An 18,877-nucleotide genomic window follows, 5' to 3' on the forward strand; every position below is an offset into this window, starting at 1 on the left:
ACACAGTCTCTCCAGAAAAAAATGACTGAACATACGTCAATGCTTGTAGCATGAAAACCGTTCCTCACACTGAAGTTTCTTAAGTACTCCTCAGCCATTCTGTGGGAACTACTCTGGATCTTAGTAACAACTGCTAAGATCATCAGTCTCGCAGCAGATGGATGAAGACTTCTGCCTGGGAAAAAATAGCACTCACCGGTACCATTTAAAATAAAAAAGTCTTGCTTGAAGAAAATAAAAACTAACATTTTATCACCTCTTTCACTTTACCCTTCCCATTACTTAGAGTAGGCAAAGAGAATGACTGGAGGGTGGAGTCAAGGGAGGAGCTATATAGACAGCTCTGCTGTGGTGCTCTTTGCCACTTCCTGTTAGCAGGAGGATAATATCCCACAAGTAAAGGATGAATCTGTGGACTCGTCATATCTTATAGGAGAAATGGCATGGGGATCAGTTCTTGGACGCTGCAGTCGTTTTAGCAGCCATCAGGGAGCAGCTAACTTGCGTGCTCCACCCCCAACAGAAAAAAAACCCTAAATATTTTTTTAAAATAGTACTTCCCTGCTCTATTGTAGCGTTACCTTGCTAGGCACAAGAACTTGTTATTTTTTTAAGCATTTTGTGTATGTTGTATTTCAGGGATTGGTAGAAGCTCCATTGTAGCTGCTATCCCCCATACAGTAAATTTATTAGATGATAACTCTAGTGGAGCTCTGGTACTTTGTTCCTCAAGACAAAGGGAAAAATGGCAGTATCTATACTGTCTTCCTTTCTCAGTCCAAACCCCGGGGCAGCACCTAAATAGTAGGTCTGCAACCAGAGTGCTGAGACCATGGTCAAGAGAGCAGCAATATCTCCCACAGCTGGGTTGTCTCAGTAGGCTCCAAGGCAGGTATCAACCCCTATGCCCCACCCCTTCTTCCAGGCAGGTATTAACCCTTCTACCCCTCAACTTCTTCCAGGAAGTTAAATTACTAATTTACCTGCACTGCCTTTAAAAAGACACTTGTGACTCACAGGGCCAGTTATTTGCTTACAGGTCCCTACTACAGTGAAAGAACCAGGCAAAACCAACTGTTCCAAAAGTAACTACTATTAATGCTATATTACACTCAGGACTAGACTCTAACAACACACCATTTAACTTATGGTAACAAACTCCACATAAACATAGAGAAAACATATAAACAACAACATAATAATAAAATATAACTCTAACCAAAGGAAGGGGGATTTGGGGCATAAACAAAACTCAAAACTATACATTTTACCCTATGGAAAATATATGCCAATTAGTCTTTTTGCCCAGTACACATTTTGGTGATAAACCTTCTACCAATAGATGACGTAACTGTGTTACATAATGTTCAGGAACTTTCAACAAATAGCGCTGTGTTACACAATGTCCAGGAACTTTCAACTAATAGATGAAGCTGTGTTACACAGTGTCTAGGAACTTTCTACCAACAGATGGCGTGTTACAAAATGTCCATGCATGTGACTGGAGAACAATCAAAGTTACTATTTTTACAACAATTCCTCCCTAATAATTGGGCATTAAACCCTTCACTTGACAGACTGTTCTTTATATGCAAGTAAGAACTTAGAAAAATCATCCCTCACCTTTAAAAAAACCACCCTGCTACCTAGTAGGGCAGGAGATTCCCTGTCACAATGGTGACCACCTGCAAATTATAGATTGGAGTGGCATCTTATTCAAGAGGATCTTTCTTTCTTTAAAAAAAATAGGTATTAAATTAAAGCATAAGGAGAGACAGAACTGTTTAATAGCCATACAAAAATCTACCTGGTGTCAAGTGGAGCAGGTGATTACTTTCTCAACATGCTTCTCTTCTTTCAAATGAGCGGGCAAGAGAGATGGAAGAGTTAGGGGATTAATTACAGTTCCCCTCTCCCTCAGCCAAAACTGCTTTTTACCTGTTGCTACAGTTGATTGCTGATATTTCAGTAATCAGCTACAGTATATCCTAAACAGACTTGCTACATTGCTACCCCACATTTGAAAGGTCAGACTTCCCCTCTTCTATGCATGGGTTGACCTGCTGTGGCACAGGGGACAAGATACAGGCTTCATTATACTCATCCTACACAAAAAGCATTAAGAATATTAAGTTATTGGCATGGCCTTATGTGTGATATGAGAAAACATCACTGCTTTCACAAATGATTTTCTTGCTATACGTAACAGTTTATATGCAATAAGATGAATGATAGTTATATCATTGCTACTGTTTAAGTAATCCACAGTATCTAAGAAGAGAATTTGTTTCTGTAAAGGTGCTAAACTTGTAAAATTTAATATTTTAAATCAATCTAGACCAGCTTGAATATTCTGGACAAAAATTATAAAGTAAAGACACATTTATACTTACTTATTAAAATTACAAACTTAAATCAATAAGTTTAACATACTTAACAGAATAGTATCCAGAGGAGAAAAATACACAAGTGAACAATGTTATGTATCATTCCTTACAGCAAAACATTTCCAGGCTTTTTCACTAGTTAAATAATACAGAGAAATGAGTCTAATTTGTTTAGTCAGCATTAAAAGGTTTATTTTTATTGCAGGAACTTGGATCAGCTGGCACACAGGCGGTTTTAATAATTTGTACAAAAATCCAAGTATATGAATGTTATGCATTGCGTTAAACTGTAAGGTCTTTAGGTTACAATCATTGTTGAACTTAGGGGAGCCTCTCCAGGCATAAATAGAACGCCTTCCTTTTCTCTCCACCAGAAGAGCTCAGCTGCCAGCAAAAGCAGGTGCTCCAGGACTGACAGAAGACCACTAGTTGTAAGTATTTAAATATTCTAGACTATTGTTAAAGCATAATGTTGAAAATGTAATAACTATTTTATTCTTTACTAAATAACATATGACTGAAAAATATGATCATTATGGATGTTGCTACCACATTCAATTTTTTAAATAAGATTTAAAAATGAGGTGTGCATTTATAAAATATTTTGTACACTCAGAATTGCAAAAAGTATACAGGATGTTTTAGAATTTTTTTATTTTTTTTATACATTTATTAGATTTAAATCTATTTCATACAAACTATCATGAATTAAAAATTAATTGAAATGATCTGTATAAATGCATTACATAATATATTGAAACACAAGTACTGTATGTATTTTTAATTAAAATAGTTGTTTATGTCTATAGTTAAGTATAATGAAGATTTGTGCAATATTGTAAAAAAGTATTTTGCTATTATATTGTGTGATTTTCTTTGTATGTGCAGAATATGGAGAAAACTATGCTGCTCTACACATCCTTTAAAGTTGTCCTGGTTCTGTTATCAATTACGGGTTATTCTAGCTGTCTGCCTTTGAATGAAGATTCTATTTGTACTGCAGAGGAACTTGCTAAGTATAGCATAGTATTTACAGGGAAATGGAGTCAGGCTTCATTCCCTAAACAATATCCCCTTTACAGGCCTCCTGCTCAGTGGTCCTCACTGCTAGGTAAGTGAATAATCAATTTGGCACAATACATGATTGTTTTAATATATAAAGATTGGAACAAAAGCTTATTCAAATAATAATAATCAAGTGGATATTGTAATTACATAAGTTCTATTTTTTGTTTGTTATATTGCACTATATAGTTATTTTATTAGCTTGTCAGAAAGTTTTGGGATAGCAAACTTAGTAAAATAAATGTCAATGCCTGAGAAGTATTTAGCCGTCATTGTCTATATTCCACAAATTTTACAGTTGAGTTGTCTGTCTATCTATCTATCTATCTATCTATCTATCTATCTATTTATCTATCATCTATTGCAAGGCTGCTTACCTGCTTAATTAACTATAATGGACCTCTGTAGTCCCAGCATAATTTGCTCTAGAACATTATTTTAAAGGGACATGGGAGTGACTATTTATATAATAAATATAATGCACTGAAACAACTTTTATACTTTGTGTTTTTGTTTTATTAAATTTGCTTGTAGTAAAATTTATAGCACTACATAGCAATACATGATCACTGACTGAGTACATTTAATATTACTACTGTGGGGAAGGTTTGCAAAAACATACCAACACTGAGAAAAATGAGCTCAAAGACTTAACACAGTGGCAACTAGGGGTGCCACCTCGGCCATGTTTTCCTAGACATTTATGAGTTACACATGCTCCAGGGAGTGCAGAGGGGAAGATAAATTGCACCCCTAGACAGGACATGAATAGTGATCCTGTACAGCACTATTCATGTTCCTCCCTGCATACCCTGTGATTCATGTGTCCAGGAAAACATGGCTGAGGTGGCAACCCTCAGTGAATTTCTAAGAGGAATTTTATCCTCGAATGCCCTGTGAACTGCTTCCTATAAAAAGTAATGAGAGTTTATGGAAAACTATATAATGGGTAAAGTAAGAAATACGGGTAATCCTAGTATTACTCGGGTAAAACAGACATTACCCCAGCAGCTGTGGGTAAAGCCCGTAATTCCAATTCCCCCATCTACACTATCTCTTTTGCCTCCACCTGGGGGGTTCAAGGAAGACGCACCGCCGATCCTTTGGCATCCACACCAAGTGAACCCCCAGGCGAAGCGGATAGTGAAGATGGGGGAATTACAGTGCATGCTATATATGTTTGATGCGGTGACTCCGCACTCTGAGGGGATTTATGATCATACATCAGGCTTTACCCACAGCTGCTTAGGTAATGTCCGTTATCCTAGGATTACCCATTATCTGACTTTAATGAATATAAAATGTTTACAGAATACAATGAGAACTGTGAGAAAATTTCAATCACAGCAAAATAATCTGCAGACTCACTTAGTGACACTGTAAGGTCAAGCCCATATTACAAAGCATATACTGGTGTCTTTTATTGAAAAGCATATCTTAGGCTGAGAAGCAGTAATGCCTTACTGGGAGCTAATGGGTGGTTGGTGTCTACGCACATATGCCGGTTATCATTGTCTTATCAGATGTTTTCAGCTAGCTACATGATCCAGTGACATGAATGCAAAACTAACATGCTCCAACAAATTAAAGGGACAGTACACTGTAAAATTGTTGTTATATTAATGTATTTTCAATGACTTGTTATACCAGCTGCACAGTATACAATGTATGATAAGTTGCATTTTCTGGTTTATTTCTGTTTATGAAGTAGCTGGTTTTGTGCTTTTAAACCACAGCCTATTACAATGGGTTGAGTTTCAGATAATATCAGATCTCATTATGTTATCACTTTTATATACACACACTGGCTTCCTTATCTTATATTTGTCTGGAAAACTAAAGCTCAATACATAGGGAGAACAATAGAAAATTATCATTTTATTACTTAACTATCCTGCACCCCACTGTGAGTGTAATTTCTTCTGCTGTCTGTGTTTACTTAGGCTATCAAAACTTTCAGTATAGGTTGGGAAACCACAAGTTAAATCAGCTATTTCAAAGGCCAAAATAGGGGTAAAGGAGCCACTTGTAAACAATTTAATACACTCCAGCAGGTAAAATGGATCATTGGGAACACTTTAAATGGTAGAACATTTTTGGGTGAACTGTCCCTTTAAAGAACAAAGAGTTTTTAACAAAGCTGAACATTGTCATGTTAAACTTGAGGGATGGCCTCTCCATAGAGCTATAGATATCTATAGGAAGTAGTTTTATGTTAGTCTATTTTTGTTGGAGCTGCCTCTGCAAAGTCTGTGACCTGCTAGCTCTCACAGTAAGAAAGGTGTTTTGAAACTATGCCAGTAAGAGAAAACACAGCATTTCATGTGACCACTTGTGTTTTTGGTTTCACATGCTGACATATTCATCCTGCAGGAGTGACTCACAGTTCTGATTACCACATGTGGAAAAAGCAAGAACATGCCAGTAACGGAGTGAGAGACTTTGCTGAAAAAGGTGAAGCCTGGTCATTAATGAAAGAAATTGAAGCAGCTGGAGAAAAAATTCAAAGTGTGCATGGAATCTTTTCTGCTCCTTCTATTTCAATTGGTACAGGGCAAAGCTCAACTGAATTAGAAGCACATTCAAGGCACCCTTTGGTAAGTATGATAATTCCATTATCTCTCTTCAGTTGTATTCCTTTATAAAGTCAATAGTGAACTTATAGTTGACAGGAAATTGGTGATGTGTAAATCATAAATAAGGACAACTAAACAAAATAGAAAAAAACCAAAAAAAAACCCACACAAAGCAATGTTTATTTTCTGTTTTGTATCAACGGCTACAAAACCTCCTTGACAAACACCACAATTATTTATAAACTGTTTAAGTCATGCATACCAAACATTTAAAAGCCAAGTTTTTTTTTTTAGTTTTTTTTTTTGCTCTTTATGGAAAACCTCACCCTGTCTCTATAAACTGAGAAGTAACATCATTAAGCAAACAAAGACAGACCACACGTATTAGTCAAAACCACATTTCAGTGGAAGTAAAATCTAAGGAAATAAAGATTTGTATGTGAAGGAAAAATGGAGGCAATAATTCTTAAAACATGTAAACTATTTATCCTGTGAAGGTGGCAGAATGGAACTGGTAATCAACAAAGCTTTTTTGCTGGAAAAAAAAGCTGCATAATATTTTTAATGTTGGATTTTATTGCATTTAAACATTTTACTCTTTACTCTAGTTTACTGAATATGCTGTGACTTTGCAATGTACAGAAAGTGATAATATCTTGCACAACAATGGTAATATCATGCACACAAAGGCAATTCCCATTCACTATACCTAACCCTGTATAAGAAGCTAGATAGTAAATGTATTCACCTATAGGGGAAGTGGAAGGTGTACTCATTTAAAATTAAAATATCTGGTTACAGAGAGAGCATTATAATGCAATTATTCAAATGCTATGCAGAATCACTTCAACTGATTACCCTATGTCACTATATCAAATAAGAGGATCTATACGAAGAGTTGTTTTTTTAAATGACCCATTTTTGGCCTATTTTATGCAGGTTTTATCTCACTGGGCTTTGGTTTTTCTATCAATCTTGTGTGTGGTTAGCTTGTGTTTCTGGTTTTATCGAATGTTAAACTAATGAATAAACAACCCTTTAAACTGTGAAAGTTCTAAACTTAAATGTTATGATCACCAGAATGTTTGTTCATGCTTGAAATTAAAGGGACAGTCTACTCCAGAAGTGTTATTTGTTTTAAAAGGTAGATAATCCATGTATTACCCATTCCCCAGTTTTGCATAACCAACACAGTTTTATATTACAGATTGCCCTCTTATCTCAGTTCTTTTGACAGACTTGCATTTTATCCAATCAATGTTGACTCATTAGTAACTCCATGGGAATGAGCACAATGTTATCTATATGGCTCACATGAACTAGCTCTCTTTAGCTGCAAAAAAACTGACACAATGCAAGATAGGTGGTCTTCAAAGGCTTAGAAATAACCATATGAGCCTACCTAGGTTTAACTTTCAACAAAGAATACCAAGAGAACAAAGCAAATTTGATGATAAAAGTACCTTTTAAGTGTTTGGGCATTCCAAACATTTTAATTTAAAATTACCAAATGATAGGAAAATGTTAATCTCACAGATGCCTTGAATTAACCTTGTTAGGAGACTTCCAAACTGCAATAAAAACAGAACATTTATTAGTAATAATTAATAATTTTTTTGCATGACATTCTATTTCAATGTTGGCTGCTTACATTTTGCTTCTAAGCCTGTAAAAAGACTGTATAAACGTATTCAATGTCAATACATAACTTGGTAAGGCTAACTAGTTAAGTAAGATGTTTTTATAATAGATTTGTTGCCATTAGTAAGAAAGCTAAGAAATAGCCAAAATGAGTTAAACGTTTTCATATGGCAAACTGAAAAAATTGAATGGAATTGAAGATCAGGCAGGAAAACATATATTTAAATGCATCAACACCAAAATGTTGCAAATCACACCAATTATATATTTAAGGCCTTAAAAAACTCTGTATATTTAATTTTATTTGATGCCAATCACCATCACCCCATTAAGGACTAGATTACAAGTGGAGAGCTAATTTAATGAGCGCATGTAAAGGGGCAAATTCGTCGGTTTACGGCTGCACGTTAAATAACTAGCCATTACAAATGGCTGGTTAATGCTACCTCAAGCTTGCAGTAGCAATTAGCGCTCCGAAAATTAAACGGAGGTCAGACATCCGGTTAATTTTAAAAATGTCCCCTAATTGCCACCCAAAATAAAATGTAATGTTGGTGTTTAAAATAAAAAAAAAATATAGTACCATCTTTATTTTTTTTAAATAAGAATGGCACAAAACAGTTATAAGGGGTTAAAGTGAGGGGATGTGGGGTGTTAGAAAAACCCCCAGCACATTACGGTCTATGGGGACTGTGATTTCACTTGTGTGTATATACACACATAAACAAATAACTATTTATGTATATATTCATATAGATATATATTTTTAATTTGCTGCCCATTGCTGCGCAACTTACCACTTCGTTGCGCTAGGTTCTGTGCCGTGTATGATGGCATCAGAACGAGGCTCCCATTGGAGCCTATGGAAGAGCGCTCTCGTTTGCATTGCGCTCCATCTATAATACCAGTGCACATTTGCGTGCACTGGTATTACGAGTGGATCGCAAGTATCGTGCTCGGGAAAGCACAATTCTGCGCTCCACTCATAATCTGGCCCTAAACTGCATATAATTCACAGAATAAGTTGCCTTATATTTTCTAATACATGGTAACTGATTTTGTTTCAAAGTACACGCACTAAACATTTAAAAATGAGAAAAAAAATATAATTTGTTGGCAGGTGTATAAAAATACATATCTATTATAGCATCATTTCATTAGTCTTTTGTAGTTTAACAACCAGAGTCTGAACAGCTGACTAGATGAGATAAATTAAACCACAAATTCTTATAATATTAATAAAGCTAGACAGTTGTCACTGTTAAATATAAACATAAAGGGCTGCTGAAAAGAGGAAGCTGTGTATTTTTATTTTGCTCTTATTGTATTATATTACTCAGCTGCCTTTTCAATAAACATTTTACTGTGTAATTTTATTGCAAGATTATGTTTACATTGATGTTTATACATACATATATTTCTATTAACATTGAAAAGGGAACATTATAAGGATATGTTGTTTGAATGCCTTGTGGTTAACCAGTAAACTTTGTGTGCTCAGTCTGAGATGAGCTAAGCTTCCAGAAGACTTGCCTTATCTTGAGGACTGCAGGTAGAATTAAGAATAAAATGCTATGAAGTTGTAGACAATAATTACACTTAGGCTCATATTAGGAAAGAGACTGGATAATATCTTTCATGGACTGAAAATAGTGCATCTATATGAATTATACACTTATTTTTGGTGGTTGGCCTTAGTTACAGATAAAAATATATATTTTTTTCTACTTCAATTTCCAAATGTAAACAAACAAATGTACTTGTTTTAAGCTATAGCCTAGAGCAAAGAGGCACATCTTTAGAGGGAAACTACTTTTTCCTTTTGTTATCAAGATCTACAGTATTTGTGAGCATGTGATTTTAAGGAAATTTGAATGTGTATGATGTATGAATCACTGCTTTTATGCCAAATCACTATTATCTTGTGTTATGTTATATAGCTTAAATTTGTGCAAAACACCCATACATTTTATTTAAAGCCATTTGGATAAAAGACTACAAGAGAAATTATGATGGGAGAGGTAAAATAAAAGACAACACTTTTTTTAATTACAGCAACCCCAAAGCCTAAAAAAGTCAGGTACCCTGATTTGCATGATGGTTCTTTTTTACACGCCCAGTGTTCCCTGTAGCAAAGTTAAAAGTTTAAAAATAAAAGGTATGATTAAGTAGTAGCGGATGGAGTTACCCATTTGTACCCTTCTGCATCCTTGATATTTAGTTGTGTGGACAAATATTTGCACCCACAGATTTTATCGTCTAGAACAACTCATTGAATTGGAGGGAGCAAAGAGGGGGATTGAAAGGGATCATAGAAAGTGAAAATAGGAGGAAATAAAAGGAAAAAGAACTAAGCAGTTAAAGAAATAGGTGGATAGGAGTAGAGATATGGGTAGAAGAGAGAAAAGGAACAGAATAGCGAAAACAAAATAATATGAATAACTTTAGTTCACCTATCTATAGACATTTTACATACACACATATATGTGTGCTATTTGTTTTGCATATTCATTATTTTAAAATAACTTTGAATCCCCCCTTACATATTTATAGATGGTGGGCACTGTGGGTGGAGTACTGTGAGATGAAGTAAATGATGAAGTCATGAGAGGGAGTATTCAGCAGAATAGAAAGAGCAAATTGCTCTATAGCACTACAATATATTCCACCATGAAAGACAAAACCATTCATAAAGGAGAGAGCCTGTAATACAGAAGGCCGATCTCAAATAATGTGTTATATGAAACAGAAGTAAGGGGCACTTCTGTTTCCGTATAAAATGTCTCAAAGCCATCTATTGTTGCAGGGTGTGGTTGCATGAGCAGAATCATGGGCACAGAGCCATTTATGATATAAAGTGACTGCTGGCATTATTGGCTGAAGTCAGCACCTGGAGACCGACCAGTTGACCTTAATAAACCTTTTGGTTCATCAGTTCTAGTTATTTCTATGTCCCTTAAATATAATGAAATTGTATGTAACTGGTTTTGAAAATATAACTTTTGATATTATCTTATAACAATTATGCTTAAAGGGACATAAAACTCAAAAAAGTTCTTTTGTGATTCAGACAGAACATATAATTGTTTTAAAAAAAAGTTTCTAATTTACTTCTATTATCAAATTTGCTTAATTCTCATTGTATTCTTTGTTGAAGAGATACCTAGGAAGGTAGAGTGCACGTCTTGAACAATACATGGCAGGAAAAAGTGCTGCTATATAGTTTTATTGCAAATGGATAACATTCTTTAAAAACTGCTAGACACTCGCACACTCCTGAGCGTACATCCAGGCTTTTCAACAAAGGATACCAAAAGAACAAAGAAAATTTAATACAAGTTAATTGGAAAGTTGATTAAAATTGCATGCTCTACCGGAATCAAGAAAGAGAAAATATTTGTGTTTCATGTTCCTTTAAGGTCATATATGTATGAACAAATAAAACAATATTTTTGTCACATCAACTGTCCTTTACACTTAGTTTATATTTGTTATTATAGGTTTCCTTTACGGTAAGAATTGTGCCAAGCCCTGACTGGTTTGTGGGAATAAATTCTTTAAACCTGTGTGAAGGAAAACGTTGGAAGCAAACTGTATCTGTAGATCTACACCCTTATGATGCTGGGACAGACAGCGGATTCACATTCTCATCACCAAATTTTGCTACAATTCCACAGGGCACCATTACAGAGGTATGTGTGCATTAAAGGTGAAATGGGACGTATGTTACAGAAATGAAATGTGGTGGTAAGAAAATATCCTTCAGCTGTGGATTTACTTTTATGAAGCAGAGCTTGAAACTAACTTAACATACGGGAAAATGTTTAATGATTAATCTCTTCACTGGCTACACCTGTAAGAACATTGTTCATTTTAGATAACTTTGATGTACATTCTAATCTTGTTGAAAAGCTTATCATAAAATATTTCTATGATATTCCCCATTTAACTTTCTGGGGAAAAGTATAGATAAATAATTTAGCTGGACCTCCATTTAAATTCATCAACAACCTAAAGAAATATATTAGCAGTAGCTGAAACAAAACCACAGATGCACCTGTATATTTACCTTTTACAATATGAACATAAAAACAAAATACAAAAAATATAAAAAAAACCCCTGCAAAATGGGTAGGTGAGAAGCACAGATTTATTATTTAAGCCATGTCCCAACTAAATATCATTTATTTGAAATATAAAGTGAACAATATTTTAAATAAAAATAATCTAGTTAAGATAGTCTACTAATAACCACGTGTCATTATAGATACAGTGGTATATTTAGGTTTTGTGCGGTCCTAGACACTGGGAAATCTGTTGCACCAATAATTTTAGCTTTCAACCAGAGTCCAGGGATAGATGGGATAGCTGGGATAGCTGGAGGCGTAATGTAACCACCCAAATAGACAAACAAATAAAAGATGTGGAGAGCACAGGAGAGGGAAGCCATATCCCACAATTTTCTGCCCTACCAATCTTGCTGCTCTAGACATCGGCTAAATACTCTTATTAGGTATGGTATATTATACACTAAATGTGCCCCAAAATACAGTCTAACGTATTTTATTAAAAAATAAAGATAGCGGCATCTTTATTATTTAATAAAATTACTGCACTATGCAGTATTTTGGGGCTAAAATTGGCGGGAGTGGGGTGTTAGAAAATAAACGGCACTGAAAATTGCCTTTATATTGCAGGTTATGGGAACTGTGTGTTCCCTGTAAATATATATGTATATGAATATATACATATACAGTATATTTAAGATTGCTGCCACCTTCGCTGCACTGATGACATCAGAACAAGGCTTCCATAAGAGCCCATGGAAGCACAATCTCGTGTGAACAATGCTTCCCAGCAATGCGAACATGAGGTCACGTTCGCATTGCTGTGAACTTGTAATACCAGCGCACATTAGCGTGCGCTGGTATTACACAGTGGAGCGCAAATATCGGTTTCATGAAGCAAACAAACAAAATAAAATCTAATTAAACATCTAGACTAATCACAGTAGAAGATTGAGCACTAAATATGATTTGAAGAAAAATGTAAGGAAATGGGATATATAGCTGCTCCCACTATGTCAACCAACCACGTCATGATTATATGGTTAACAATTTATGTCAAATGGTGAATGTAAAAATTTAAGTCAATTAAAGGGACACAAACACACATTTTCTTTCATGATTCTGTAAGAGAATGCAATTTTAAAGAACTTTCAGCAATTATTTTATCAAATTGGTGAATTATTTTCGTATCCTTTGTTGAGGGAGCAGAAATGCACTACTGGGAGATAGTTAAACATAATGGGTGAGCCAAAGACAAGACAAATATATGTGCATCCACCAATCAGAGTGCACTTCATTTTCAACAAAGGATATCAAATAAACAAAGCAAATTAGAAAGTTGTTAAAAATTGCATATTCTTTCTCAATCATGAAACGTTAATTTTGACTTTACTGTACCTTTAAACAGAAATGGAAGTTAGGAAGCACATTTAAATAAAGAATATTTACTCCAAAAATAGTACTATTTAAAAGAATAGAAAGGACACAATTGAAATGTGCACTGGTGCATTTCAATATTAAAGGGACACTGAACCCAATTTTTTTCTTTCATGATTCAGATAGAGCATGACATTTTAAGCAACTTTCTAATTTACTGCTCATCAATTTTTCTTCGTTCTCTTGCTATCTTTATTTAAAAAGCAGGAATGTGATGCATAGTAACCAGCCAATTTTTGGTTGAGAACCTGGGTTATGCTTGCTTATTGGTGGGTAAATGTAAGCCTCCAATAAGCAAGCGCTATCCATGGTGCTGAACCTAAAATGGGCTGGCTGCTAAGATTTACATTTCTGCTTTTAAAAACAAGATAGCAAGAGAACAAATAAAAATTGATAATAGGAGTAAATTAGAAAGTTGCTTAAAATGTCATACTCTATCTGAATCATGAAGCATTAAAGCTCAGAGAGTTGGTTGTGGTGTATATTGTATTTGTGAAGACTTAACTTGTGACGTAAAAGCGACTGCTGACTCTCTGAGAAGGTGCAGTGTTAGAATACTGGTACATCACCATCGCTAAAAACCATTAATAACTTTAACTAGAAGCATTTTTGCTAATGAAACTAAACTGCAAAAATGTTCAGGAAATAAATAATCACTTGATGTCCTTGTGCTGCAGCAATGGCAAATTATGTCTCTCAATAGTACTGAAAAAGGGAAATTCACACACGAGAATGCAGTAGAATAATAACAATGTTTATCATAAACTTATTGCAATAACATAAATAAGTCATCGGCTTATAAAGCAAGGCAGTGATTCAATTATAAATCCATTACTTACTTTTGAGTTTCAAATAAGGCATTAATAGAGTACAATGGAGTGCAGCTTCATTCAGCATCATGAAAATACATGAAGCAGATTTCACAGGTGCTATGTCTGATTGTCTCTGTTGCCCAAAACTCTTCTGCCCCCCTCTCAGCAATTCTAATACTTAAAGTACATATTATTTCAAGTAGCGAGCATTTATCAAAAAAGTGTTCTCATAACAATCGAATATCCTCACACTAGTGTGGTATCCCTTTCTCCTTTGGAATGTGACATCCCACTCTTGCTAGATAATAACATTGCTTGAGAACAAAACAGCAGAGTGCAATGCCAGTGAAACATCTCTTAAAGGCATATATGTGGTTTTTATGTGATATATAATAATTTGTTTAATTATTTGTGCATTGAATAATGAAAAGTTTCCAATTTCTTACAATTACCCTTTATGTTTTAACACAGAGGCCTATTTATGAAATGTCTGTCAGACCTGATCCGACAGTGCGGATCAGGTCCGACAGACATCGCTGAATGCGGAGAGCAATACGCTCTCTGTATTCAGCATTGCACCAGCAGCTCTTGTGAGCTGCTGGTGCAACGCCGCCCCCTGCAGACTCGCGGTCAATCGGCTGCCAGCAGGGGGGTGTCAATGAATTCAGGCGATTCCTGTCCGCCTCATCAGAGCAGACGGACAGGGTTATGGAGCAGCAGCACAAGCCCTCAAGCTCCGTACGGAGCTTGATAGATAGGCCCCATATTGTTGTTGAGTAGCTTCGTTTCGGTGTATTAGAGTTAGCCACACTTTATAACATAACGTCACTTTTTTTTCCTCTATAGATCACTTCCTCTTCACCAAATCATCCAGCAAACTCATTTTTCTATCCCCGGCTTAAGAGTCTGCCACCCATTGCAAAAGTAACATTTACTAAACTTAAAGGCAAACATATGTCTTTCCTTGATATAACATCAAATGTCACCACTACTGGGAACGAGATTGAAAACAGTTGGTCAGGTAAGCTGAATTTGTTCACTCAACATTGTAGAACTGAAATTTAAAAAAAAAAGAGTAAACTAAAGCATTATTATTCAAAGACATTAGCTTCATACCAGAGTATTGTTAGATTTTAGGGGAATCCTTATTTGACTACATATATACTCTTCTTATGCAAAAGTGCACTAACATCTGCACGTTGGAAAGCGAGTGTCAGCTAAATCCCACACATAATAGACTTCCTTGATGAAGCACCAGATCATATACTATAAGAAATTGTTAAAAAATGTATTTCAATAATACATTTTTATACCTATTTAATATGTATAAAAACAAAATAAATATTTGAATATATTTTTTTATTATAGATTTTGTTATGCATATTTTCAAGGGTTTACACTTGATATCAGGTCTCTAAAAGGATAGAAAAACTTAGAGACAGTAAAGTCAAAATTAAACATTCATGATTCAGATATAGCATGCCATTTTAAACAACATTACAATTGACTTCTATTGTCAAATTAGCTTTGTTCTCTCCATATCATTTGTTGAAAAGTAAAGCTAGGTAGGCTGATAGGAGCTAAGGAGCAAGTGCATGTCTCTAGTATTCTATGGCAGTAGTGTTTGTAACTATGTATAACATTACTATAAACATTGTTGCAAACAGTGAACACTCCAGAGCTCATCTAGGATTGCTTTTTAACAAAGGATACCAAAAGAACAAAACAAAATTGATCTTAAATTGGAAAGTTGTTTACATTTTCACGCTCTCTACATTGCATTTGTTTAGTTTTGATTTTACTGTCCCTTTAACTCACCACGTAATATTAACACAAATAGTGCTACCTGTATTATCCACTACATGTACAGTATAGGGAATACTAAAGAATATTTGATACACATTTTTTTAACCTTCCACGTGTAATACCATATTGCACAATAGAAAATAAACCATGTGCTAATCGATTGTGCTGCATTTGTAACCTAGCCCTTGGGAAAAAGCCATCACAAGAACCATGAGGCATTATATGATATATTTTATGTTGAGGTGGTTAATAAGGGCTTCTAAACAGTCACCAGACTCCTGTAATAAGAACAGTAATAGAAAATCAGCAGTAAGAGTTAAAACTCTTCAAGTTTATTTTATCTTCTTAAAAGGGACAGTCAACACCAGAATTTTTGTTGTTTGAAAAGATAGATAATCCCTTTATTATCCATTCCCCAGTTTTGCATAACCCACACTGTTATAATAATACACTTTTTACCTCTGTGAATACCTTTTATCTAAGTATTTGCAGACTTCCCACTTATCTCAGTTCTTTTGACAGACTTGCATTTTAGCCAATCAGTGCTGACTCATACATAACTCAACGGGAGTGAGCACAATGTTATCTATATGGCACACTTGAACTAGCACTGTCTAGCTGTGAAAACTGTCAAAATGCACTGAGAAAAGAGGCGGCCTTCAAAGGCTTAGAAATTAGCATATGTGCCTATCTAGGTTTAGATTTCTGCAAAGAATACAAAGAGAACAAAGCAAATTTGATAATAAAGGTACATTGGAAAGCTGTTTAACCCTTTGAGTGCTAACGACGGCTCTGAGCCGTCGAAAATTATCCCAGTCAGGTGCTGACGACGGCTCAGAGCCTTCGCTAGCAGTCACTCACCTTGAGGGCAATCTGGGGGCTTCCACTGACTCCCACCCCGGCGATCTGGCCTGTATAGTGACAGGCATCACCGGAGCTTCACGTTTTGTGCGGTGACGTCACACGCAATTACGTGATGACGTCACCGCACAACTTTATTTAAAGTTGACAATGGACAAGTATAGAGAGATGGGGGCATGCTGCTTAGAAGCCTGTATCTCAGGCATCTAAGCAGCTACAGACCCCCAAGACACACCGTTGGAAAGGTAATCGCCTAACCTAGCGATATAAGTCTTGGGGAGCTGAATTTTTTTAAAAACAGTTAAACATAAATTATGCTTACCTGATAATTTCATACCCAAGCTCTAGAGTACACTGAATGAAGAAAACGGGAGGGTAAAAGGAGTCGGCCCTATACTGAGGGCACCACAGCCTCGTTCTTAAAGGCCCAAGAAGATGCCACAGCTCTAGTTGAATGAGCCGTAATCCTCAGAGGAGGCTTATGTCCCGCCGTCTCAATGTGAAACGGAGAACACTCATCAGCCAAAAGATAAGGAAGTTGAAGAGGCCCTCTGACCCCCACGCTTCCCGGAAAGAGAACAAACAGATAAAGAAGTTTGTCTAAATTCCTGCGTGGCCTGAAGATAGGACTTCAAGGCACAAACCACATCCAGAATTACATTGAAAGGGACCACAATCTCTTGATTGGTATTGTGAATTGACACAACCTTAGAAAGAAAACCTAACTTGGTTCGTAGAACAACCTTATCAGCATGGAAAGTCAGATAAGGAGGGACGCATTGCAAGGCAGTAATCATAGATACTCCATAATCACAGATAGCCCATAGAAAAGGAACCTTCCAAGACATAGTTTAAGGTCTACGTCATGCATAGGCTCCAACGGAGACCGTGCAAAAACCTAAAGAACAAGATTCAAACTCCAAGGAGGAGCAATAGATCTAAACACAGAGCCTTAACAAGTGATTGCACATCAGGAAACTCAGCGAACCTCTTGTGCTGTAACACAGACCTCAGGCGACTTGTAGAAAAGCCCTTCTCCAGTTCATCCTGGAGAACAGAATAAGTAGGTCCTCCACACCTTATGATAGATGCGATGAGCAACCAGCTACGAACTTGAATGAGAGTAAAAATAACACTCTCAAACAACCCTCTCTTGGCTACGACTAAGCGTTCAATATCCAAGCAGTGAGCCTCAGAGATCTAGACATAGATGAACAAAAAGACTTTGGTCAGCAGATCCCTGCGACATGGTAACTTCCACGGAGGAGATAACGACATCCCCACTAGTCCGCAAACCATATACTTCACGGCCAAGACGGAGCAATCAGTATCACTGACGTCTGCTTGATTCGAGCCACTACACTAGGAAGTAGTGGTAACGGCCGTAAAAGATAAATAAGGTTGAACCTCTAAGGCATCGCTAATGCATCTGCCTGAGGATCCCTGTGCCTCGACCCATATCTGGGTAAATAGATAATAAAACATCATAAGATCTTCCTCTTGCAAATCTCTGCAAACACTCGGGATGGAGAGACCAGTCCCCCGGATTAAAGTATTGTATGCTGAGGAAATCCGCTTCCCAGTTATCCACACCCTGAATGTGAATCGCTGACAGCGAACAAATGTGGGTCTCCGTCCACTCCAGAATCAGAGATACTTCCCTCATAGCTAGGGATCTTCTCGTTCCCCCCTGATGGTTGATGTAAGCCACCGAGGATATATTGTCTGATTGGAATCCAGCAGAGGCCAAGCCTTCAGAGCATTGTATATTGCCCGAAGATCCAAAATGCGACCGGGAAGGAGCTTTTCCTCCTGAGTCCATAGGCCCTTCCAGACAGACTCGCAAACGTAGTCACAATCACCCAGGATGGTGTGGAGACAGACATCCCTTGGGACAAGTGATCCGGACAAAAACCCCAGAGAGCGATTCTCTCAATCTGTTGTCCAGAAAAAAATCTGTTGAGACAGATCCGAATGATCACCGTGCCACTGCTTCAGCATGCACAGTTGCAAAAGTCTGAGGTGAAACCTGGCAAGGAAATGATGTCCATGCTGGACACCATGAGACCAATCACCTCCATACACCGTGCCACAGATGGACTTAAGGAGGTCTGGAGGGCAAGACATGTTGAAGCTAGCCTGCAATGTCTCTGGTCTATTTGAAAAATTCTCATGTCTATGGAGACTATTATAGTACCCGGGAATTCCACCCTGGTACTAAAAAC

The 18,877-nt window shown here is 36.4% G+C and overlaps 1 protein-coding gene across 2 annotated transcripts in view; it reads left to right on the top strand.

The window, feature by feature from the left end:
* The first annotated feature begins 1,586 nt into the window (after nt 1-1,586).
* LOC128650359 (spondin-2) overlaps nt 1,587-18,877 on the top strand; it is a 32,726-nt gene continuing 15,435 nt past the window's right edge. Inside the window, exons 1-6 of one of the 2 annotated variants that reach the window (XM_053704252.1) lie at nt 1,587-1,595; nt 2,762-2,818; nt 3,276-3,498; nt 5,826-6,049; nt 11,170-11,361; nt 14,832-15,006. In XM_053704252.1, the coding sequence (XP_053560227.1) occupies nt 1,590-1,595; nt 2,762-2,818; nt 3,276-3,498; nt 5,826-6,049; nt 11,170-11,361; nt 14,832-15,006 (877 nt within the window). In that variant the 5' untranslated portion in view covers nt 1,587-1,589. Of the gene's footprint in view, nt 1,596-1,736; nt 1,827-2,761; nt 2,819-3,275; nt 3,499-5,825; nt 6,050-11,169; nt 11,362-14,831; nt 15,007-18,877 lie in introns of those variants that run through there. The other variant, XM_053704253.1, reaches the window with a different exon arrangement.

Source organism: Bombina bombina, chromosome 2 (assembly GCF_027579735.1).
Source record: "Bombina bombina isolate aBomBom1 chromosome 2, aBomBom1.pri, whole genome shotgun sequence".
Lineage (NCBI taxonomy): Eukaryota > Metazoa > Chordata > Amphibia > Anura > Bombinatoridae > Bombina > Bombina bombina.